The 26,899-nt window shown below is 32.0% G+C and overlaps 2 protein-coding genes across 2 annotated transcripts in view; both read left to right on the forward strand.

The window, feature by feature from the left end:
* Window positions 1-1,612: 1,612 nt before the first annotated feature.
* LOC128890777 (female-specific protein transformer-like) lies at window positions 1,613-8,856 on the forward strand. The gene is made up of 10 exons (XM_054149618.1): window positions 1,613-1,773; window positions 2,247-2,589; window positions 2,975-3,156; window positions 5,234-5,344; window positions 5,499-5,595; window positions 7,408-7,455; window positions 7,543-7,716; window positions 7,795-7,927; window positions 7,999-8,161; window positions 8,232-8,856. The coding sequence occupies exons 2-10, from the start codon at window positions 2,249-2,251 to the stop codon at window positions 8,249-8,251; spliced, it is 1,269 nt and encodes a 422-aa protein (XP_054005593.1). The 5' UTR covers window positions 1,613-1,773; window positions 2,247-2,248; the 3' UTR covers window positions 8,252-8,856.
* Window positions 8,857-9,785: 929 nt separating this feature from the next.
* LOC128890781 (protein pinocchio) overlaps window positions 9,786-26,899 on the forward strand; it is a 76,516-nt gene continuing 59,402 nt past the window's right edge. The window contains exons 1-2 of the mRNA XM_054149624.1: window positions 9,786-9,910; window positions 12,943-13,139. Coding sequence (XP_054005599.1) covers window positions 12,989-13,139 — 151 coding nt within the window. The 5' untranslated portion in view covers window positions 9,786-9,910; window positions 12,943-12,988. The remainder of the gene's footprint in view (window positions 9,911-12,942; window positions 13,140-26,899) is intronic.

A 26,899-nucleotide genomic window follows, 5' to 3' on the forward strand; every position in this document is an offset into this window, starting at 1 on the left:
AAACTATGGGTATGACACAAAGTATTGCAAATTAAAATATGGATATACGATACAGAGTATTGCAAATTAAACTATGGGTATGGCACAGAGTATTGCAAATTAAAATATGGATATGATACAAAGTAATGCAACTTAAAACATGAATATAATAAAGAATATTAAAAATTAGAGTATGGGTATAATACAGAGTATTGCAAATTAAAATATGGATATGATACAGAGTATTGCAAATTGAACTACGGGTATAATTAAGGGTATTGCAAATTACAATAGGGATATAATACAGAGTATTGTAACTTAATATATGTATAAGTATGATACACAATATTGGAAGTTTTAATTTATTTATTGCATTAAGTGCTACAGAACAATACATAGTGTGACTCAATACATTAGAGTTAAATTTTTACATTGGATAGTTAAGTATGAATTATGTATTACTTAAATATAAATTTGTCCTTAATTATTGAAGCTAAAATATAAACATGATATTTTTGTGTTGATATATTTATTTGAAAAACTAATGTATTTAATTTGTTTTTAGGAAATTCATATGTGATATCAGGTGTAGTGAGTTAAAACTGTAAATGAATATGAATATGCATCCTTTATGTGTTGTAACTAATTGTAGAAATTGCGTCTGAAATTTGTTCATACTTATTTTTATTTTAGTAAACAAAACTGTTTTAACCCTGTTTGTGTATTCAAATGTATACAATGTTAATTTCTATTAATCTAATTTAGTCTATGTTAAAAGATAAGTTATTATTTTACCACACACACATTCAACAATATTCAATCTTGGTAATGTCTAGATCATGTCTGGCATAGGCAGAAATTAAGCAGCAGGGGAGTATTTAAGTAATATATTAGTAGAACTCTTACATTTAAAGATTTATTTTGAGAAATAAATCTTTAAATTCTGACATATTTATGTATACAATGTGTACCAATATCATGTTTCTATTCTAAGTTATATTGTTGTGGCGAAATTGTTATACTATCAAGCTTATATGTTATATTGTTTTACCGTTTTTATTATGTTATTAAATTTATTGTATATTATTCTGTTGTACTTATTTCAACCCGCAGTTTGCGTTATCGTTATGAATTTTATTATGGCGAAATATATGCGTTTCTGTTTTTAAAAATAGTGACTGATTGCTTTTAGACCAGTCATGAAACTTAATATAAGTCTGGCAAGAGTATGGTTAAAGTTATTGCAACGTAGGACTCGAACTTCATATTTTTTAAGAATTAAACATTATGAAAGCCCTCACGAGCTGTAGTCCCACAGATGTGAGAGGTAAGAGATATACTGCAAACAAGATTAAAACAATGCAGGAGTCATGTGAGACAAAGTAATGATAAGAAGAGTTAAACTTTATCTTTGGAGGCCATTTTTGCTCTCCATCTTTGATTCTGATGCCTTTGAAATATGTTTGCTAGGACATCATTTCGAACAACTTTTCCCTATACATGGATGTGGCTGTCGGTGTTAGTTTTGGAGATATAATATTTTTTAACGATATCTCTATAATTGTCTATGCTTATCACACTCATTACATAATTGCGCACAAGATGACGCCACTATTGCAATAGACTGTGGCAGTTCATGGTTATAATAAAGGCTCATCCATTCTAGACAGAAAAATAGCGGACCAATACGGTTTGCTACAAGGAGTTCAACGCCTCGATCAGGTATATTTACCCTGTGCCTTGTAAGAATTTATGGCTCTTTATGACGGAAGGGAAAACGGGAAAACAGACGCGGTGAGTTACGGTCGTTATGGCGGATATCTATTGCAATCTATTATAAATACAAGTATCGCCAAGTTCCGCATCCATTGGTTTGCTTTTACACGCGCTTGCATGCATTCACGTGCATTGGACGGTGCACCCATCATTTTGTACTTTTACCAGTTACTACGCACCTAATATTTGGTAGTGTTTAGTTTTTACTTGATGAGTGATGAATTTTCAATATCTGTACAGATTATTATAACTTTATTTGATGTTTGTTTTAATCATTATTCGACATCTTTTTTCTTCACAATAAGAAGGTAATTTATTCTATATTAATCTATTAGAAATGCAAACATATACAAGTTTCATATGTTTCTAACCTTAAAGAAGATTTGTTCAGTTATTTCAGATTTTTTTCTTAGTTGAGATATTATTAATTGTTTAAACAGCGAAGTCTGTTGGTATTTATATAAGTAATTTTTTCATGTCGTATATTGTAGAAATGAAAAGAAGCATTTCAAGGCATTCACACTCTGCTGAAAGATCAACGTCATCGTGTCATGAAAATTACAACACATCTCTACGCTCAAGAACGGAAGAAGAGAGATTGCAGCGAAGACGCGAATGGAGAATCCAACAAGAATTACAACGGAAACATGAGATAATGAAGCAAAAAATGATTTTAGAATATGAAAGACGGCGTGCTCGTGAGAAAGGTTTACTACTGCCTAACCAAGAATTTTCATGTCGCAGTCGAAGTAAAAGTAAAAGCAAATCTCCGCATAGTCGACACAGAAGAAGATCTACATCTAATACTTCAAAGCCCTCTATACTCTCTGAAAAGTATGTATACATTCTGTGTCATAAGTAGACTGCGGATCTTTATGCAAAATAAAATCTTTGCAAACGTATCTACGAAAATTGAACCTAAATAGGAATTTATTTTCCTCTGCAAACATTATATTATGAGCTTTAATTACAATATGGTTTTACATTACATACTGTGTGCATTTTGTAGGTTCTTATATATTCTAATTTTCTATAAATGCATAAAAGTTCGCAGTCTAGTCATAAGTATATAGAAATAAAACACGTAGAAGGTAGATCAATACAGTTTTGAAAATTAAAAATTATAGTTTTAAGAATCAAATAGAAATTTATGAATAAAATATTGAATGTTAATAAATTTAAAATCAAATATCAAAGGAAATATATGATTATACTATAGGTTAGAATCATCGGAGGGATCAACACCTTTATTTAAGGGCCCTGAAGGAACAAAAATTAGCACAACAGAGCTACGCAAAATCAAAGTAGATATTCACAGAAAGATTCCTGGAAAATCAACTCCTTGCGAACTTCAACGTGATATTGTCAATCCTGAAGATGTGGTGCTTAAAAGAAGAGCTGGTAATGTGTTGCTTTTTATTATAATTTCCTAACAGGTTTTAGTCGTTTAGTATTCAAGTACCATGGAAGGAAATAAACTCAACGTGGAAGATGATTACTTCTGGAGTTCTCTACAAATCGTGAACAGCATATTTAAGTTTCAGAGAATTGTATGCTTTCTAATGTAAACATGATAGCTCTGTGTTAATATTATTGGATACCATTAAAATTCGTTCAGTTCTCTTTTAATACATTTTTGAAATTTAGAGAAAGATTTTTAAAGTTTTACTTCTTCAAATGCAATGCTTGAAGAATGACAACTTTGTTTATCAACTTCTACGACCATGAAGATTATGGACTTCGACGTGATATTCTATTCTACACAATAGTCAAGAATTCACTCAGTCATACACTTAATTTGTGAGGTTAATATTTGTTTTTGATCCATCCAGGATATAGAATGTTTGGAATACAACGTTGGATCGCTCTATTGATCGGATAATGTGCATTGTGTAAGCACAACATTTTTTACTTTGAGTGTTTTAAAATTGCTATGCTTAACATATCTGTTGCTTCTTGCTTTAATAGTTATTTTTCTAATGAGTTTGCACAAAGAATTATCTTTCCACCATATTAATAATGCAGATTTAATATTTTATGGTAAAAAATAATTCCTCATGGAAAAATGTGTTTTTTACTTTTTCTGTAGTCACGTTTTGTGCATTCTCTTTGCATTCTGGTGTGGGAATGCATGCATGTTTAAATATATTGATTTTTTAAATGCTTTATCTGCTAAAATGGAATTAGCTAAAAGACTCCCTCTGAAGATGTGTTAAGTCTTAAGGTTCTACAATGGAAGAAGCACAGTCAATTAGGTATTTGCAACAATGGAAGAGACAAACTTAAATATCAAAACTTAGAATTTTTTAATAAAAAATGCAAAAGTAAAATAGTTATATTGCGCAAATTTATATGATTTATTTTTATTATATTCGGTAAATTTAACTCAGTAATGTAATGCAAAATGTTACATAATTAAGTAGAGTTGAAAAATAAATATTCTTGTATGCTTAAATATGGATATTGCAAACGGATACAGAAAGGATGTAGTAGAATTATGAGGTTCTAGATCTACAACCTGGAAGATTTTTTAAACGTCTTGGAAGATACGGAAGCACCTTGGAAGATTTTATTATTTAATTTAAATAAAGAAGAATTCTTTTAATTAATTTTCTTTCAGAATTGCAATTGATTACACTTTATTTAGTTTGAAACAATTTAATTTGGTCAAACTTTATAGAAAAAGTTGTAATTTAATTTTGTAACTTATTTAAAATGTAACGTATATATTATACATTAATTTTCCAAATGATTGATTTTGACAAATTTGATCATACAGTCTAAAATTAGTAATTATTGTAAACATGCATATATTCAGTATGAAATATTGGTTATACTTAATGAAAAAATATATATAGGATATGTATACTATATACTCCTTTAAATTTGAAAGAACAGTTCATATGATTTGTATAAAGAAATTATTATTATGCTTAAAATTAATTATATTAATTCAAAAAAAAATATTAGAAATAGAGCTTATGTTTAAGTAGTTCTGGAAAAATAGTAAAAATTCAACGTAAAGGAAGAATTCTTATATTTCCAAAAATTAATTTTGATCACAATATTTTATAAATCGCTTTCTGAACTTTATACCTGGTATTCTAGGAAGTTGTAAGCCATTTACTTCTAATTATGAATATTGTGAAAATGATTAAAAAGTAATTCTTATTTGGAAGAGAAAAATATGAGCTCATACAAGTTTTTAGTGTGTAATATCAGATATATGTCACAAATAATATAAAATAGTGTCATTAGTAAAAATTATAATTTTTTTACTTCTGCAACTATTATTAAAAGCTGACTTAGTCAGTGAATTTATAATAAAATAACTTGGTTTACAATTGTTCAGAACTAGCCCATTTGAATTAGCAACCTTAACATCTTCAAGGTCTGTCACATTTGCTAGTATTGCTTATATGCTTGTTTTGTACATATTTTAAACATTACTTGTATCAATACATTTGCATAAATGTAGGAGAGGGGGCCAAACCAATATTTGAAAGAGAAGAAATAAAAGGAACAACACTTGTAACAGAGGAAATCGAGGAACACCGTACAGTTGTAACTGTAAATAATGAAGCTTTAGGTATATTAATTATTTTCAATTTACAATTCTGAACATGTTTTATTAGAATGTGTAATATATACACCGCTTTATTACTTCTAAATCTTCGTTTTAAATCTTATTTTGTATGAGAATATTACTTTTGTTTTGCAAACATATAATTTTTTATTTTCAGAAAACAAGTCGAATGCGTTTAAAAGGCGTTCAGCGTCTTTAAGTTCTGTAAGAACCAGAAGTCACAGTCCTCGACGCACAATATCTCGTCATTCCAGGTTTGTGCCTGTATTGGCAGTAATACTTTGCTAATCAAAGTTGTTACAATTAGCGATTAGTGTAAATAGTTATCCTTAAGTAGCATAAGTAACTTTGATTTACTTATACAATAAGATTTCAGTCTTGCAATATGGATATGCTTGTTCGTATATAGCTAATTTGTGAACGAATTGTAAAAATATTAATGTGAAAGTGTTCATCATTTTGAAGTAAACGTACTCGTTCATAAATTAGATTCTGTATACAAAAATTATGCTGAGTATTGCTATTGTATTTATACGAAGAGTATGCATGTTTGATCATTCTTAATCGATATGATCAAAAGGTATTTCATTATATCATTTCATATGATTCATAAATAGAGTTGGATATATTTTGATATGGATAGTCTTTTATTCGTGGCTCACGAACATTTCGAATAACTATTATTTGAATAAAAACATTTTATCTAGATATGTATTTATTCGTAAATATATAATTACATAAATGATAAAAGCAATATGGGTATAGAAATTCGATAAATATTAAAATACGTGTTTTGCACATTGTGTTTTGATGTATATGTGTTAAATGTTTTTTTAAATTTACATTATCTAATTTTTCTCTTTGTTTCTAGATTGTTGTGTTAGGCATGTTTTGTCTTATGTTACTACAGTTTGTTTTGTTCTAGCTTTACTAATGCTTCGCAAGGATATGGAGAAAGGACAAACAGATGGAATATGGACAAGATTTGCAATGTACTTGATTGTATGCACATGCTTGCTTATACTAATATCAATGCTTCTGCTATATCTTTTAGTATATCAACCTGTATATTTTTCTTAAGGATATTCCAAACATAAAATATTCTTTTCATATATAAATTTGAGTGGATTAAAATGAATAAGAAATTAATATTTTGCAAATAACATGGGTAACTTTGTTAATAATATTTTTTTGTTTAAATTGTTAGAAAATTATATAAATGAATTTGTCACACATTCATACTAAAAGCCAAAAAGAATTGTTATAATGTTATACGTATTAATACAAAAATATTCTCCAGAGTCGATTAATACACACTAAAATATTTTAATTAAACCATAAATCGAATGTTTCATTGATATTTTGTATTTTTGAGTCTTCTTTGTATGAGTAAATATATACTATTGAAACAATGAGTAATAATAATAATATTGAAAGGTAAGTAACTCAAAATTAAAATTAAAGAATTAAATGAAAGTATATCATAATAACATGGATAATATATGTTGTATTGCTAACTGATTGACATGTTCTTTATTTCATACTTTGCATAATACTTGTTAACAATTTTGTCGAATTTCCCAAGTGGAATTGTTTTCTATTTTTTTAAATACATTTTATATAAGCGCATTTTGAACTCAGCCTGTCTTTTTCTGCTTTTTAAGTGCTTTTATTACAATTTTGTAATTCCTGATTTTTTATGTGCTTTTGCTTATTAGTTTAATAAAGCTTAGTAATTAAATAATTAAGTTATTATATAGAACATGTATAATAGAGTTTAACCTACATTACCTTTAACGTTTTTTTTATTAAATTACAATAAAATAAATAAATTTTACTTAAATGTCAGTAAGTAAATTTTCGAAATTTTTTGAAAATGACATGCAATATAATGAAGTTAATATGGATATAGACAAAAAAAATATGGATGTCACACAGAGTATTGCACTATATATAAACATAGGTTAAGCATAGATGTAATAAACTAATTTATTGTTTTACAGTAATATAGATTCCAGAAAGTGTTAGAAAATTGAATTTCTTGTTAATTTGTTATTCTCTTACAGACATGAAGACTCAAAGTATGGCGATAAAGGTGGTCATAGAAGCGATAGGTAAAACTCATTGTGATTTTTATATTTCTCTAGTGTTTATAATTTTTTATATTTTTATTTCATTATATTATTACGCTACTTATTTAGGGGAAAAAATCGTAGTAGAGGTGAGAGTAGAGAGTATAAAGAAAAAGATAGGCGGCGCACTCAATCCCATAACGTAGAGGACGATCATTCACGGGAAAAAAGAAGAAGTCATCGTGATCATTCTCGTTCGAGGGAGAGAGAATCAAAACGATGGGATAGAGATTTTCATTACAGGTATATTATAGAATTTTTCAAACATCCTAGTTTACCAACTAAATTTTGAAACTATTATTGAAATAATAAACCATTTAGAGATGAGAGGTCTTATCGAGAGTATCGAGGAAGATCCAGAGAACGTTCTCGAGAGAGAAGAGATAGAGACAGGGAACGAAGGGTTCCTCCACAGCACTATATTGAACAAATTCCTGTTCCTATTTATTATGGAGTAAGTATTTTACATATTTACAAAATTTAATGATTAGGTGCATATAAAATTTCCATTTATTATTTATTTAGAATTTTCCTCCGAGACCTATAATGGTTGGACCTTTGGTTCAAATTCGTGGGCAGGGTCCTCTTGGAAGTAACAGGCATCCTCCTATGATGGGACCCTTACGACCATTTGGACCACGATTTATTCCTGCTGATATGTATAGATTACGTCCACCTCTAAATCCTAGTAAGTATACATATAAACTTGGAATGATTATTAGACAAGACACTATGTTAATTATCTGGATTTTATACAGGATTTGGACCAATGTTCTAATCGATCTGTGATGAACGTATACATTAAATTAATAAGTAGCAGGTATATTTTATTATACAGTACATGACCACACAAACCAATCTATACTATGATTACTAAACATTTTATTGCATGTGGGAATACAATAGATTGCATTCATAAAACCAGATTTTTATCATATTTTATTATAGTATGAGATGTTTAAATATTGGTATAATTTTTCAACTGCCTTGTTATATTATAAGAATTACTTGTATAAAGCGTATACATGCACATCTAATTTTAGACATCAAATTACAAGACAAAGCGAGTTGATTTTCGCTAATTTTAATTGCTATTTAATTTTATACATCTATTCTGAGCGATACATAATGTGGGTCTAATTATGTAAAACTGCAAAAACGTGTTGTAATATCTGTAATATATTTTTATTAATTTTATGGAAAACTTGTTCATGTTTTAAAAATGCGATAATTATTCTTATGTAATTTTAATTAATTGGATAAATATAAATCATCAATCATAAGAAATGTTTTTAAAAAAATTTGATATTCCTATTGGGTGTATTTACAACGACCGCACTTGTATCAAATTGATGCTTAATAAACCTAGTTTAAATTTTACAATTGCAGATCTTATTTAAAATATAAACCTTTAATGACAAATTTTCTTCTTTCTTTAATTACGCAACACTAATAGCAAACGCGATTCATAATGTAGAGTATGATCTCGTTGCCGCAGGAGTGCTCCTGTTATGCGGCAACTTATACTAATAGTTTTGTCGAATCGGTTGCCATCTCGTAGGCGCAGGAGTGTCCCTGTTATACGGCAACCTTGCTAAGATGTGCTTACACCCGCATGCACTCCATATTTTATTTAAGTGAATTTTTCCCAGGCAGCGCTACAAACTTTGTACCAATTTTTATTACATAAGCTTGGACCTAAACAATCACCTATTTCGTTTCTGCTATAATTTATCCCCATAAAAATTGTAAATTCAGATCAATTCATTCTTGGTTCTGAACACAGTATCGTATGAGCACTTGTCCATAAACCCCACAAACTATGGGGCCCCATGCTAATTTGTGCAACGTTCCAACGTTGATATTGATTAGTAAAATTTGTCATTGCCTAGTATGTCAATCCTCAATTGGTAGAATCATTGGTAGCGGCCTTTGGGTCTTTTCTTTTTAGTGTACGATATCTAAACGACATAAATTTAATGAAGTGTCTACTGTACCCGATTTGCCTGGGGCCCACAATGTTGTTAAGACGGCCCTGTCCGAACCAGCACTTTCTACCGCGAATTACAAAACGTTTGTGGCCGGTAATTTGTTTCCATTTTTGAGTTACTTCTGACAGAGAAAAGCTTATCGTAATAAACTAAATATATTCGAAAGTTATGTTGATTAGGATTCATAACATGCAGTATTTAATAGCTTAATGACAGTCGGTAAAAGATTCCAATAGTTCTTGCTCGTGATTAGTTAACTAGTACGACAACGTGACACGTTTCCCACGTGATAGCGCGGTAAGTGTCAGTCGACCATCGGCCACCGGTACGTGCGGGTTATAAAAATATATTCGCGTCCTATCTCGAAATCATTCGAAATTGTAACGTCAAAAGGAATCGTGAGACATTCGAAACATCAACACAATTCAACAGGAACTACAAAACAGGTATGCACATTGATCCTTCATTAAATATCAATATTCTTCATGAATTGTACAAAATTGACTACGTTGCATTCAGGTGCACTAATAAAACTGAATCAACGTTCAGGTCCAGCAATTTGTTTTATTGTTTCTTTACGAAAGTAGCGTCGATGTATAAGCTTAGCTACATGAATTCGCTGTTATGTTAAATGTAAAAATATAAATATTCAAGTTCATGTAACCTCGTACGATTAGTGTTTCCAAATGTATTAATAATACCTTTTGATGACGTGTAAAATGTGCATGTGCATTCAATGTAGCAGAGACAAGGAAAATTTGATTCGCAATAATGAATATTAAAATTTATTTATGACATTCGATCAAACAGTGAGACTTTCATTTGTTTGTTGTGGAAGATTTTGTTCTAAAATCGAGTCTCAAATTTCTATTCGATAAGTGACAAATAAATAATCGTTTATATTATATTTAATCTAGATACGGATTTCATTCAGGTGTCCCAAAAATGTTGTAACACCTTGAAAGAGGTGGTTCGGGAGGTGATTTGAAACAACTTTTTCCTCAGCGAAAATGTTGTCCGAGGCTTCGTTGAGGAGATATTAACGGAAAACACTGACCAATCAGAGCGCGAGTATGCCGATGGAGCGTAAACTACGCGCTAGGCGGCTGCGCTCATACGCTACTGCGAGCGGTCCAACGGTATACGCGCGTTCTGATTGGTCAGTGTTTTCCGTTAATATCTCCTCAACGAAGCCTCGGACAACATTTTCGCTAAGGAAAAAGTTGTTTCAAATCACCTCCCGAACCACCCCTTTCAAGGTGTTACAACATTTTCAGAACACCCTGTATAGCATACAGTTCGATTTACAACAATCGATAGATTTGTCTGAATTCACTAGTTGATCGAAATTACGGTATAAGTGTTAGGTGATATTTATGAATTGACGCAAGATGGCACACATTTTTCACAACTGCTTTTATTCAAAACAAATATTACATAGTCGCAAAAAAGTATAGATTATTTAATAAACGTTTCGATCTTAAATTGTCTTTAGTACAAAATTGCACACTACTGTATAATAATAAAATCGTACACCACCAAAGTGCAACGTTTTTAATAAACTTCTCGTAAAACACACAACTGAAGAATGTCACGAAATGGAACAGAATCGAAAAGAATCGAAACTTCTACGTAATACACAGTTAATTCCTTCCTTCAAATTAGTAAATATATTCAAAATATTATACGATATACTGGATACATTGCAATTAAATGGTAAACTAGACGTAGTCGCCAAGAACTTTACGATTGATATAACCTTAAATAATATAACTGAACAAAAAGAAAATAGTAAAGATATGCAAGAGAAGAAAAAGTAGAAAGACATAATTGATTGAGAATAACGATAGCAACGAAATAGGTACAAATTAAAGATATGTATAGTGCGTAGTTCATAGCAAAGCAATAAAGTGAATTTGAACCAATGAACTCTTTCGCTTCAAGTATTTCTTCTTGTTCCTGTTGTAGCGGTTATCGCCAACATTTTCTACGACGCGTAATATCTGTTAGTACCTGCCATGTATCTTTGATCACGTTGATCAGTACATAGATAAATGAAAGTGATAGGTGGTGTTAATTGGCTTTTATTAGTTAATCGATGCGCTCACTTCTACTCGGTCAGCAATGTATTTCGTTGAAAGCATTAGGCTCCTCTCTTTTTTATGTTTCATAAAAATCGGAAATATAAATAAACGGTATTTATTAAATACCGTACCATCGACAACGCCGCGATGCATATCAAGTGTGTATTGCAATAGATTATTACCAGCCTGCGGATTTGATACATTAATTATACGTAGACTGATATACATACATATTATAATAAACAGATGTCGAACGTAACCGAAAAGTACGTGCACCTATGCAAAATGAAATAATAATTGTACAGTATGTTCAACATATTAACATTATGTGTATTTTATTTATGTTTTTTATAGTATTGTACCGCATAAATAATCCGCAGTTTAATAATTATGAAACAGATTAATGTACATTTTAATGTTTTAATTCGTAGTTGTTTTGTTTTCTTTTATCCATGGGCACTATAGCACCGATCGCCTTAAGAATTAAATAATTTCAACGCATCACGAAAGAATTCGAACACGTGTTTGTCAACATGCGTACGTTTTTATTCGTTGCCTTTTTTATTTTCTTTCTTAGTTCCCTCTATTCTCCATCTTCGTAACCGTCCGTGGCTTTTTCTCGGTTTTATGTAATTCTGGAAACTGCGCGTCCGGGAAAAGAATACTGAGAAATGTGAAGTAGGGCCCGGACTTTTTACCATTTTTTTTTTTTTGTATTTGAATATTCCAACACCTCGGTCGTTTAGGTATTCGCAGAATATAAGTTCTAATACTGGATCGCCTTAATGAAGGTACAGTTTTTTGTCTAAGTTAAAAACATGAATTCCTCTCTGACTGACACAAATATGTGCATATCATGAATTTTCGTTTTCAACAGTTTTTATTTTTGAAAATTGTTTTTTTTAAAAGTTGGATAAAAAAAAATGTTAGAATCACCTTTAAGATCCCTTCTTGTAAAAGGAAACTGATTCTTTGCGTTTCACGAATTCGTCGAAACGCTTGCATTCCACACGCTCCTTGGAATAGATTATCGTTCGTTGGGAAATTCATCTTATTTCTAATCATCTTATTTCTTGTCATTCGTCGTATGAAGAATGTAAATACATGCCCACAGAATGCAGAATCACATGATGGTTACAAAATGTACTGAACTATTTGCACCGAGTTAAATATTGATTAGATTATCAAGTTACATATTCTATCGATACTAGAATTTGATTGATTGACATTGATGATAATGAGTAATAAATTATTGTAATTAATATCGACGATACTGTAACGATATTTACTTAATAATGCAAGCTTCCTATTTATTAACGTAAAATGACCACGTCTGATTATTAATAAATTTAATAAATAAATAAATCAAGAATAAATTTATTCTTGATTTTCAGTTTACGGAACACTCCGATACTGAAGATCGACTCGCCATATATTTTTATGACCATGGAGAACACGATGACGGAATTCGAGGAAAGTGTATCGTTCGACATCGATGATCCAGACTTCGCCCCTTCGAATTCCCGCGCTATTGCTCACAATGTTCTTCGTAGCGTACAATTTGCCGACATTGCATTCGGTATCAACAAATGTAAGTAGATTCACGGTTAATTGTTTACAGCTCACGTCAGATTCGCTGCAACGCCAGCGTGCTGCGCAACGAGGAGTACAAATGATTGCGAATCAGTCATTAGAATAGATTGTGAGACGGGAAGTTTGATAATTGATACCCACTGAAAAATTTTAATTTTTTGCATGAACGAAGTTTATGATAATCGAATCGCAGGGACCTTTTTCATTTTGTTCAAAGAACGGTTTTAAGTAGGGTAACGACGGCCTTTCGAAATAAGTCTGGTTATTTACAGTGGGTGTAGAATGTATTCGTACACCGATCTTCTCAAGCGAATGAAGAAAATTAATCAATTATTTCATGGCTTTAATTATGAATTCTCGTAAAATATTTAATATAATTTTCATTATCGAAAATGAGTTAATACATAAATTACAAACATTACTCCACAAATAGTTTGCCATTAGGAGTGCATCGTTATTATTTATTTATCTCCGCACCAACAATTAAATTTCAAGGCAGAAAGTTAAAACACAATTTACAATTTCAATTTCTTTTGTTTGAAGTTGATGATCGAGAATGCGTATGCCTCGAGTCGGATAAATTCTTAAACAGTACTCACGGATATTACGTATCCCAAAAGCTTATCGCATTGTTAACTGCCAGCTGATATTTTATCACGTACGAGATCGTATTACGTTGGATGACTACAAAGCTTGTAGTGACACTAATGTCAGATTGCATCCTTCTGATTCCTGTTTCTTTCTTCTTCTTTTTTTTTTTGCAAACTACCTTGACAAAGGAAAATAAATTTTAGCTGAAATAGATGCTTATAAGGAAGAGAAGACTGTTTGCGCGGCATTATTATCCTTAATTTTAATTTGACATTAATTTATTATTGTTATTTCTACCAATGTATTCTAACTATGTTGACCTATAAACCTAAAAATCCTATTTCATAAAAAATTCATAATAATTTAATATTTTTAATATGCATGTCGACCATATTGGATCCGCCATTTTGAATTTTGCAATTCTGATACCAGATTCGTAATTTGCGGCCCAAATAACCATAAAATACCAAGTTTCACGAAAATATAACAACTTTTTACTATACGTGTCGGCCATATTGGATCCGCCATTTTGAATTTTGCAATTCTGATACCGGATTCGTAATTTGCGTAAGTAGATTAGTAAAGCTGCTATATATTGTAATTTAACAATCTTTACAATCTAGCTACAGATTCATCGTTTGATATTATTAACTAGTCTTCTTTTTTTTAAAAATTTTAAGCCTCTGAAGGGGCGCCACGATAATCTTGCCCGGGGCGCCAATATTGCTAAAACCGGCCTTGGTGACACCTGGGTGGCAAGAATTCTAAGGACGCTCCTGAACGGACCGTGTTGCTTGGCTTGTGGCTCTATTATTATCGTATATTAGGACGTGAAAACATGCACAGTCCGCGATCCAGGAACTCGATGTACGGACAAAATTGGATCCACGTGTGTATCAGCTTTCAGCCTGAGAAATCGGCCTCGCAGTCGGTGTTCCGTTCTGCACAGTCGATCGCAAATGGTATCGTGCGTCTGGCGCGTGCGCTGATCGCGTAGATAATGGGTCTCCTTTGTTCAACTGCGAGCGCATCTCGTTTGCAACGTGTGTTCAGTGACACTGTGACACTGACCTGTTGCTCAATGACGAATCATTAATTTTTGTCGTGATAGTGTCGTGTAGGGTCGTGATTTACAATCATTACGTTTCCTAATTACCTTGAGGTATTGAGATCCTCAAAATACACCCCCACGATTGACTATCTGAACTTTCGAGTCAAAGAACAATACGTTACAAGTTCAAAATAAGTTATTTCTGAATAATTTAAAAATTCTAAGAACCACTGATAATTCTAAAATTCTAGAACTATAGATTGGGGAACTAAAAATAATGCAAAATAAAAAAATTCACCGAAAATATTTGAGATGTGGCCAACATTAACGAAAAATAAATAGTCTAAGCGAGAATGAGGTTCCGCATCAATAGCACCGAAACCTTACTCTCGCTTGGACAAGCAATATTTTTCTCGATTAACGGATAACGAGAAAAATCCAACATATAATGATTTATTCATAACGTTTTTTCGATTAAACAGTTTCATTTGTATGTATACGCCGAGAAACATTTAATTCTGTTATTAAAAGTCTATAAAACGAAATGTAGCGCGAGGCAACGTTGCGGAAACGAACGCAAATCACAGCCGATTGATGTCTTGACCGTTAGAAATTGGTGAATTGTGCTTCAAGTTGCAGAGGTCAATTTGTATAAATTCGAGTTGTTGATGCAAAGAGGTTTTATGCGTAGTTTCGAGTTACCTTTGGTTTATTTTTTTAGTTATCTAAATTTACAAAGGGAAACTAATAAAGCTTCGATTTACAGAGGTTTCCGACTTAACCACTTCTCAGCCTTGAAATTTTCTAATTTTCTAAATTTTCTGTACAAACATTCTTCAAAGTCAGTGTGTTGAAGTTGGGTAATGTTTCTTGTCGTTTCCATAGCTGTTTTCGTCGAAAGGTTATTGTGAATTCGCCTTTACTTGTTACGTATATTTGGCTTCACAATGCCTTAATTGATTCGAATCGAGAGATTTAACCCTGTACAGTTCGTCTCTGACACGCAATAAATTATTCGTAGGTCAGACTTACAGATTTGTTCAAATAAGTATAGTATATTCGTTTTCTCATATAGATTGTTCATATTGTTACTAGTCAGTCCATTTTTTCCATTTCATATATTTTAAAGAGTGCTTGGTCTATAAACCTGACTATTATACTTAATACATCTAAACTAGCCAGTGTTACACCACTGAAGAATAGTAGACTTTTATACCTACTGTTACCATGTAACTATGTTTTATTCTTGAAGACATATTACAATACATTTATAGGTGTATTTGGATACTGACCATTTTATCTCGCCTTATTGTTAGAGATAATTTTAAAAAGTAAATTATTTTCGTCATTACTGATGATTAGTTTTACAAAATGCAATTATTTTTTTATGTCATAAACAATTTTCGATAAATTATATTAAACGAATTTGCACACGTATCTTCATGTGAAAATTCTTATAAAAGATCAAACATGTGTGTGATTGAATATATTTAAATATATTTGTATACATTTATTTGAATGTATTTTAATTGAGGTTAGGTTGAAGACAGCCTCGAGTAGATGACGAATAAAATTAACGTATAATAATTTATCCGTGATATTTATTTAATCGAGCAGTACAATTTTTAGTTTACTGTAAAATATTTCACGATACAAGTTCTAATCTTCATTTAAAAAAATGGATAAACAGATAAACATTCGTTTATTCTTTATTCGTTATTCGAAATTTGTTCCTGGATTGGAATTTTATTCATCTCTGGAGGCGAAGTTACTATGTCACGGCTTGTCGAAGGAGAAATTAATAAAGAATGAGAACGAGTGGAATACTACGATTAATAAAAATTATTCCGTCGGGAGGACAAAGTGTTTCTTCATTGACCCAAAGTAAACAAACGTTTCACATGTTACAACTCGATATGATTTATTGCTACGTGGACTAACGCACGAGCTATATATTTGCTATTGGAACGAATAATTTCAAGGAAGACTGAAATTGATGTCTTATAACACTTGGAAGTAAAATTATCTCCGTTAGATTTTTCACATATTTAATTTTTACCGATACAAGATTACGAATGTATAAGAGACATGTGAGCAGCGTGTTGCTATAAAATACGATGCGATTCCTGGTAGCGATCAAGGTAGATTGTTCCTCTGGCAGTTGCTGGTGAAAAATTTTAGCTATAACTCATTTAGGTTGAATCACCTTCCTATGGAAGCAAGTAGTGAAAAGCATCGATCGCCGAGGTTACTGGATGATACACTTCAATAGGTTTCTGTTTTAATACTATTTAAGCATTTTTACACGACTTTGAAATTCAAATTATACAATAGAGACTGTTCATAAATATTTCATTAGCTTCTTCGTGCAAGCCTTTAATTAAAAGACTATTGATTATGTTAACTTTATATAGACACAATACTACAATGATGATAGAATAGACTTTAAATTGTGAATAAAAATACATGTCTTGAGTACGAGGAATTCAATTTAATTATTAAATATATGAAATAAACTAAACTGGGTAGTTGGGTATCTATATCATTAGTGTCATTATAAAATATTATTTTTAGTGAAAGCTTATCGCAAACAGTACATACATTTGGCTTCAATAGTGTAAGTAATAAATAAGACGTAAACAGTTCCATTCATTTTCTCTATTAATATATCATTTCTAGAATGATTCAGAAAAACTTTACTACTTAAATATTGTAACCCAAGAACTGTTTATAGTTTCAACTATATTCATATTTCATTATTTTTCATTTTTATTGACTTTTCTTCTGTAAAGTTCAATTGAAAAGTCGTATTCAATTTTCTGTATCCATTTGTTATCAGCACTTCGTACAGCAGTGTTCTTCATTATCTACAATGTTGTTTTCGCTGTTACTGCTAGATGGGGATAAAAGTCTGTTTTCATGATAGAAAGTATTGCGAGAGCAGCTGCAATTCTATTGTATTTTTCCTAACCTATATTTTCAATTTCTACATACATCACTGTCACAATTTTGCTACAGATTGTAATAATTTGTGAACATACTCATGCTTACAAATGTATTTGTTAGTTGATCTACACTTCAAAAATTGTCGTAATTTTTTATTGCGACAATGTGCTATGTCGTATATCGTTATTACGATATTATTAAGGATGTCTCGTCGTACGGTACTACGACCTTTAAACAGCTCTTTACGTTTGCACAATTCTTTTCACGACTTCAATGTCTGACGAGATACGGGGAATTTTGTAAGAGTTCAGTTTGTTATTGCGATTCTTTATCTGGCAGCGTGGAAGTCACGCGATGGCTTCGTTCGTTTACACACATTCGCACTTTCGTTCTGGTGTCGTGATGGAAGAAACGTAGGATATTTTCGGTCGACCGTTTATTCAACCAAACTTCCGTTGACTCATTTATGACATACAATAATGTTGAATACATTGTGCAATTTTTATAACGATATTATCATTTCATTTTCCATAAATGCACATACCTTTCGATTATGTTTAGCATGCGTCTATTATATTAGTTTCATGCACAAAATCCGCAGTCTAGTAATAACTTTTGTGGTATTTTCCGACGATGTTAATAATTGTTTTAATTGTTAAATTTTGTCCAAATATTGTTTTCTGTCCAGCGTATCACATTGTATACGTTCCTTAAAAACGATTCCTACTTTCAACACATTTTATCATTTTATCGCCATTTGGTAGCAAACTATTGGGTTGTCCCAAAAGTTTCTTTCGTAATTCGCACTCAATTATTTTGTGCGGTAGTATTTATATAAATAGACAATCTAATTTCTTAGATGTTGATGTTGTAACAGTAATGCGAATAAAATATTGTGTATGTATTACTTATTAATAAAACGAAAGAAACTTTTGGGACAACCTAATACTTTGAAAACAATACTTTCGTGTAATATTACGATTCAAATTTTGCCGCGCGTTAGACTATCCCTAGAGTTTTTCTGTCTCAAGAATTTGGCAACGCTGCCTCGTAAGGGGTTTATTTGAACATTATTGCAGGAGCTTCCACGTTCGTAGCGAAGATCTGGGTTAATGAGGTAATCTAGTAATTTGTTAGTTATTTAATAAACTTTTGTGTAGTGGCAATTTTAGTTGGTTAGACTAGAGTAAATTATTGTAGCGCGGCGGATACATCTTGGGCAGGGCGTCATTGGGGATCATTGGTTCAATTTGCTTCGAGCTGGCCTTAATCTGAAAATATGGGGACACGAAACATGAAAGAAGAGAATAATCGCCCTCGTACAACACCGTAAATTGCCCCTGTATACCGTTTTGATATGCCCTTGTGTATAACACGGTGAACCGACCTCGTGCAACACTACGAATTGTTCATACGTGACATAGTAAATTACCCTCTGTTGCAGGACCCAGAATAAACTATACTGCACTGAGTACATATATTACTTTATTATTTTGTTATAAACGCATATTAGCGAGGTAGCGTCCGAATTCGCACTGGGGAGTCGCGTTCACCGCATGCTCGTAGACGGAAACCATAACAAACGATTGACGACACCTCATAGGTCGTTATTATAGATATAAATACGTCGGTATTATATTACAGTATCTCTACACCCTCGTATACCACGGTGAATTGTTCTTCGTATAACATTCTATAATAATTTCATCTTTTATTACGCCATGAATTTAGTTGAAAATCGTAGACTTGGAATAAATCTGAGGTTTATCGATATATAGGGTCTCCCAAAAATGTTGTAACACCTTGAAAGAGGTGGTTCGGGAGGTGATTTGAAACAACTTTTTTCTTAGCGAAAATGTTGTCCGAGGCTTCGTTGAGGAGATATTAACGGAAAACACTGACCAATCAGAACGCGCGTATACCGTTGGACCGCTCGCAGTAGCGTATGAGCGCAGCCGCCTAGCGCGTAGCTTACGCTCCATCGGCATACTCGCGCTCTGATTGGTCGGGGTTTTCGCTTAATATCTCCTCAACGAAGCCTCGGACAACATTTTCGCTAAGGAAAAAGTTGTTTCAAATCACCTCCCGAACCACCTCTTTCAAGGAGTTACAACATTTTTGGGTCATCTTGTATTTTGAATATATTCTAAAGAAGAAAATGGAACAAACATAGGTAAGCTCAGTTTTTGAAGGTTAGGATACGGTATAGGGCAGTGATGGGCAAAACCCTAGGGTTCGAATAAATCTGAAGTTTCCCGATGTGTTTCTCTCGTTTCCTTTTTTGGAAAATGAGTAAAAGAAACTTGTTAATGTAACATTAATAATCGGTGAAAATGTATAACGTTTTGCATGAAACGTAATTAAACGTTGTACTCCTTCTCAAATAAGGTTTCTAGATTCGTCGATACGCTTTTACTTCTTGCACTATTAAATTTTGCTTGCATCGATCTCCGACTGTTTAACGCGATGCAATCTCGCTAGAAGAAACTTATGTACATATTTTCACATTCATCTCCGATATTCCAATATTCGATATGTGTCGCGAAGTTACTATATCAAGTTAAATTCTGTTTTTGTTCGACAACGTTTATCCTCTCTTTATTCATGAATAGTAGTGACGCAAAAGATTGTAATTTGTAATTAATACAGCATCTGGCGTTCGTAGTATTATACGTCAATATACATACTATTGTGTTGATTAGTTTGATTTAACTGTTTCTTCCAACAAATCATTTATTATTTATTGTACAATCATGTAACGCGAGGCGTTTATGATTCCATCGATAACTTCATTCTATCGTCGTATGTATGTTTTATTGTTGGTAAAATATTGCCAGAGGCCAATAAAAAAATTTCATTTTTAATAATTGCTTCGGTCGGTCTATTTAAATGGCTACATCTAAATGTTCATATGTGTTGCCCATGGATATAAGAAATACCTTGTAGGTATTATACTCTTCGATCAAACAAATATTGCAACAAAAACAAAAAAAAACTTTTTCCAAGACCATTTTCTGTAGATTTTAAGGATATTTCTTTCACGTAGATTCAAACAGTTGCATATATAAATCTATTCTTCTTACCATTCAGCATATTACATTCATTTATATTAAAGAACATTAGACGAAATGAATAACCAACATTTTAATGATATTAGTAGCAGACACGGTTGATTAACTGACTACCTGCTCAACGAATACTTTTGATGTCATGAGGGGTACAAGGAATAATATTGTTCGAGTCTTTACTTCTCTTGATATTATCCTTTATTTATTAATGAAATAGTTGTTGAATTAAATTTTTATTTACAGTAGTACAAAGTTGCTTTCTTTCTTAAAAATATACAAATTTTGCTTCAATATTTCTCTAACTCTACTTTGGGGGTTGATTATGATTTCTTTTTTTTTCCTTGATAAATGAGACAAGGCTTCAGTTGTTATCGGTGCAAATATGTTGAATTTTTTGTATTTGTTTTTGATATTTATATATCAACTATTGGTATTTATTTTCTACTTTGAACTGCTGATTCGATTAATCTTAACGTTTCTTACACCGATACAATTACTTCCATTTAGATCACGCGTATGAAGATGCAATTTGTTGCACACTTACTTCGACGTGTGTAAGTTGTTGAACATAAAAGACACGTTCAATTTCGTCTGTCCGTACTAGTTGTGGCTCCCTCTCTATTAAATTGAAATTAGCACGCACACGTGTATGAGAATGGGCTATTTCCTTAAACGAAGGAAGTGAGCAAGTGCCTAACCTTCCCTCCATCAAGAGTCAAAACATGAATGGTGATTCGTGTAGAACGTAGTATTCATGTGATTGACACGTGCTACTTCTTTAGTAAATCGATTTTAAGTGGTTCTACATGGCTTTGATAGATCATTCCTTAAACTTCAGACCTGAGTGGGAAATTGTTTGAACGAATTCCTATTTTAATAATCATTTGAATGCGAAAAGATTGCTTCTCATTTATTTTCCTTCTTGGTATTTAAAAATGTTTAATAAATTATTTAAAGCAACAACGTCATTTGGTAATAAATAAACCACTGTTTATCCGTTTTCTATTTAATAAAAATACAAATTTGGATTATAGAACTCAAGTTCGTCTCATATTTAAATAAAATATTGCTAATCTTTTTTTTTTTTTTAGGAATAGAATGAGCTCAAGAATTTACAGACGGCTGTTTCTAATTACTAGGCTGCACATGTTTATGCAATTTCATATCTTTATAAACATAAATTAAATTCAATTAAAAGAAATTTAAATTAAAGTATGTTTTGATTTGTAAATGTTGTAACACGTATTTTATTTTCTATATTTTCTATATTTATGCGTTTATTGTATACGTTATATTGCTTGTATATTTCTGAATATTTACATTTATTAGTAATTCATTAGTTTGTACAACAGTAACAGTACAAACATGAAAAGAGAATTTTTGTTTTAATTGTTTCTACCTGAGTTTTCCCATTGCAAAATAGAGCTCCCGTATGCTTCCATGCACATGGTTTAATAACGTGCTAATAAATTGTACTTATATTTAGTCTCTAAGCGGCAGACATGATTATAAATAGCTACGAGGCTCGGCTTAGTTTCAGTTTGCCAAACTAATTATGTATGTCTTACGATGAGCCCTGTTCGCAAGTTCGTAGACTGGTTCTTAGAAGATCGTATTGGGGTTTTTATTTTATTTTATTATTACTCACTATATGCTTTCAGATAATTTAATCTGTCTATTAATTGTGCATATCCTTGTCTTCTTATATTTTTTTTATTTTCATATTATTGGATTGCCGTTAACATGAAATCCTATGAAAATATCTATAAATGCAAAAATATATGAAATATCAACAATAATATACGTACATGTTACGCCGTTTATGAAATAGGACAAGCTTTTATTTAAACTTGAATACTTTTCGTTGTATCTATGAAAATATGTATTTGCATAATCATCCGCGTTTCTAAATAGTTTCTCGCGTCCGAAAAAACAGAAAGTACGCGATTGTTCGACGACGTGTCTGCGCCAGCTGGGACACGACAAAACGACAAATAGGTTCGCGCACCGTTCGCTTTGTTTCGATTTCGACGGAAATATACAGGGTGTCCTAAAAATGTTGTAACACATTGAAAGGGGTGATTCGGAAGGTGATTTGAAACAACTATTTCCTTAGCGAAAATGTTGTCCGAGGCATCGTTGAGGAGATATTAACGGAAAACGTCGACCAATCAGAGCGCGAGTATGCCGGTGGAGCGCTCGCGGTAGCGTACGAGAGCGGCCGCCTAGCGCGTAGCCACGCCTACCGCGGGCGGTCCACCAGTATCCGCGCGCTCTGATTGGTCAGTGTTTTCCGTTAATATCTCCTCAACGAAGCCTCGGACAACATTTTCGCTAAGGAAAAAGTTGTTTCATATCACCTCCCGAACCACCTCTTTCAAGGTGTTACAACATTTTTGGGACACCCTGTATTTGTCTCGGCGACTACGTTTCGCAGAGTACGTTTTGACCTGTAACAAAGCTGCAGAGGAAAGTTAAACATCGTGGTGGAATTAATACTTTGCGGTTGTATATTCTCATTGTCAGTCACCAAAAACAAGAAACCATTTTTATTTTATTTCATAGGTGTAGTAAGCGAACACGCTTCGGACTTGCAATTATTACGAAACTTTTATAAATTTTGTTTTCAGCGTGTTCCACATTTTTGCTTCTTAAATTGTTGTGGGTTACAATAACGAATAGGTAACACTTTTTCGTGGAAAAAGATCCACGTTAGAATGTAACCTTAAGTATTTAATTAAAGGAAATTTTTTTTTTATTTACGTTGCGATTGCAAAGCTATCCACAGATAGCTAGTGTCCTCTAGTGTTTATTTGCGAGATGGGCTACAGCGCGCATAGTTGAGGGTTCAGCCCTCAAACACCCGGGCCTTCACTTTTTTACTGTATGAATAAAGATAGTCATATTACAACCTTTCGGAACGACTTTACCGATTTTACTGTGTTTGCCAAAACAATAAACAAGAAACAGCCGTCTGTTACGCGAGCCTTACGCTGCTACGTGTAGTACAATGTTACTAAACATTTTTGCAAATATCTCGGAAACTAAATTCGACGGCCACATGCATGGATAAGGAAAAGTTGTTAAAAATGATGCTCTTAACAACATATGTCAAGGTCAAAGTCACATTGAGTATACGTACAAGCAGATCCTACTGTAATACTAATAATATATTTGTATTAATAACTTTTTAATAAAAAACGAGGGACGACTAAAATCTCTTGGATGTTACTCAGGAGTGTGTCCTTGACAACATATGTCAAGGTCAAAGTCACATTGAGTATACGTATAAGCAGATTCTAGTGTAATACTAATAATATATTTGTATTAATAACTTTTTAATAAAAAACGAGGGACGACTAAAACCTCTTGGATGTTACTCAGGAGGGTGTCCTTGACAACATATGCGAAGGTCAAGATCATCGGATCTGCCCCCCCTAAACGCATGGTTTACCAAACATAATGAAAGTTTCATTGAGTATAGTTTCTTCATACAGCAGTACTGAAAATACCTTTTCCTTTAGAACCGATTTAATTCCGATCAGCATATCACTCATCTAAACTCACAAATCTAAACTAAACACCACTGGGAAGAATTAAATTCTTGTTTTGTTGGTAGGTATATTTTGCACGTATTTTTTGAAACTGTATTCGTGTTTCGAATAATTTTATTCAACTGGTTTGTTCAGTTCCAACTTTAAACTTTGTAACGTGTTTACTAAATCTCTACGTAAAAATACGTAGGCATAATTATATCATATTGAGGAAATGATTTACTTTAATGCTTCCTTTTTTTTTTTTTTACCGCTCCAGGAAATGTTTTGAAAGGAATGTTTACTACGAACTCGGGCTAATATTAAACACTCGTGGTGATGCAATTGGGAGTTGCGTATAATTCTCATCATTTTAAGAGCTATCGTTTATCCAGATTTTCTTTGTTACCAAAGAAACGTCCTTCGCTACTCACCTTCTCTAAAAGTCACGTTCCCTGTTTTGGAATACGTAAATGATGCGTCGTCGTTGGACACAAAACTACGTACAAGAAGGAAGTTGTAGAATAGAATAGAAGCAGAATAGGTAGTACTTTTGACATTAGCATGGTCTCAGGTTCAAGAAAGGTGATCTAATTTCTCTCAATTGAACGAAGATCGAAGTGAAAGGCTCCATTGAATTCAAATGCCGAGGATCTGAAAGTTGAGATTAAATCAAACGCGGTGCAATCCCTTGATATCTGCACGAAGCTTATTGGTTATAAATTGCCCCTAAAAAGTGTAAAATAATTTCATTTTTTCTAAAAAAAAAAAATATAACCAACTTCGAAAAAAGTGCAGTAAAGAGTATGAAATAATTTCTATTTAAACCGCATTATAACTCACCAGCTTGTGATGAATTTGATTAAATTATTAGATCGCATTGTATTTGATACGCTGTATTTAATAATTTAAACAAATTCATCAAGAGCTGGCGAATAATAATGCAGTTTAAATAGAAATTACTTCATACTTTTCACTGCAATTTTCTCATAAATTCAAGCAATTATATCTATAGCTGGTAAGTTATTCATGTATATTAACTAGAAATTATTTCATACTTTTTTAGCGCAGTTTTAATCTTTTTTGAAATCGGTTTTATTCTCTTTTCCAAAAATTAATTTATTTTCTGTATCAGTACAATGCCTCGTTTCGCGATGTATTTCTCAGTTGACACGAACCGAATTTATCTTTTATTTTTATTTATTTAGTCGGACACTATTTTACGTTAATTAACGTAATTGGCCTGTGCGCGTTGAACCGGTTCAATGTAGTTTTGTACCGACAGCGTTGGAAGAAATATTCCAACGGGTCTACACGAGGCAAGAATGATAAAATAAGGCGTCACATGACTCCGTGGTTTAAATAACTTTTCGCTTCTTGCAATATATTCTCGGTGCAACACGTAATGTAACGTTATTTAGATTTGATTAAAGCGTTCTAGTTATTCACATTAACACGAAAATTGTATGACTAATTGAAAACGCAAATACCGGTACGAACCTGTATGGATTTATTCTAACAAATCAAATTAGTAACAATTTGGTGTGTTTACATTTCTAATAAACGTTGATACTGTGTCTCGTGAGCAATGGATATGAATTCGTTAGTGACATCAATTTTTCGTACTTGATATTTACGTAACCGAGTATTCGTTGATCGTCTTCAGATGTGATTAGATTATTCAATTAATTCGGAAGTAAATCACAGTAAAATTGGAAATAATACTTTTTTATAGTGTACATGTAAAATCATATCTAGAATTGATATATTATTGTATATTGCCATGTATCGAATAAGTAAAATATATTGAGAAAATATACAATACATCTCGTACGTATAAAATACATGTAACATGATATATCAATGTATATAGTAATGTGTAACACTTACTATTTTATATGTATACGCTCTTTTATAGGAAATAATCCTATATATTTCATTTTTACTATGAAAGAATGACATTTTAGTTAAAAAAAACGAATTTCGAATTTATTTAAAAAACCAAAGAAAATTGGAGTACAAAAATATATAAAGTTTACATTCTCGTAAATTGTTATATATTGTAGCCTTTTAAATTGACGGAAAATTGTATTTGTATTGACAAAAGGAACTATTTATTATTACAGAAAGACTGTAACGGTAAAGTTGAAAAGTAAATTTATGAAACAATGGTACGTAAAAGTTACGTAAAAGGAGCTATTCTTCAAAAGTAGCCGACGTTCATATGCCGATATATATAAGGAAACACTATTGCGTCCACAATTATTACGAATTCCATTGTAGTACGTCAGAAGTACGGAGATATGTATAATATAGTCAATAATTCAATGGTAGATTTTAGATTTAAATACGCTTAAAATATTCTAGTATTTAACGCTAGTCAGATAATGACCTTCAATTAAAATTTTTGTTTAACATGCACAAATATTTCAGACTTAGTTGTTTCCCGATCCTTTAGATCTACGCACGCGAAATAATTAATTTCAAATGCGTGGTTGAAGTTTAGCGTGAATAACGTCATGGTCTGTTTGAGATACAGACGTTCATGCAAATTAGTTCCAATAGATTG

This window comes from Hylaeus anthracinus, unplaced genomic scaffold (assembly GCF_026225885.1).
Source record: "Hylaeus anthracinus isolate JK02 unplaced genomic scaffold, UHH_iyHylAnth1.0_haploid 12001, whole genome shotgun sequence".
Lineage (NCBI taxonomy): Eukaryota > Metazoa > Arthropoda > Insecta > Hymenoptera > Colletidae > Hylaeus > Hylaeus anthracinus.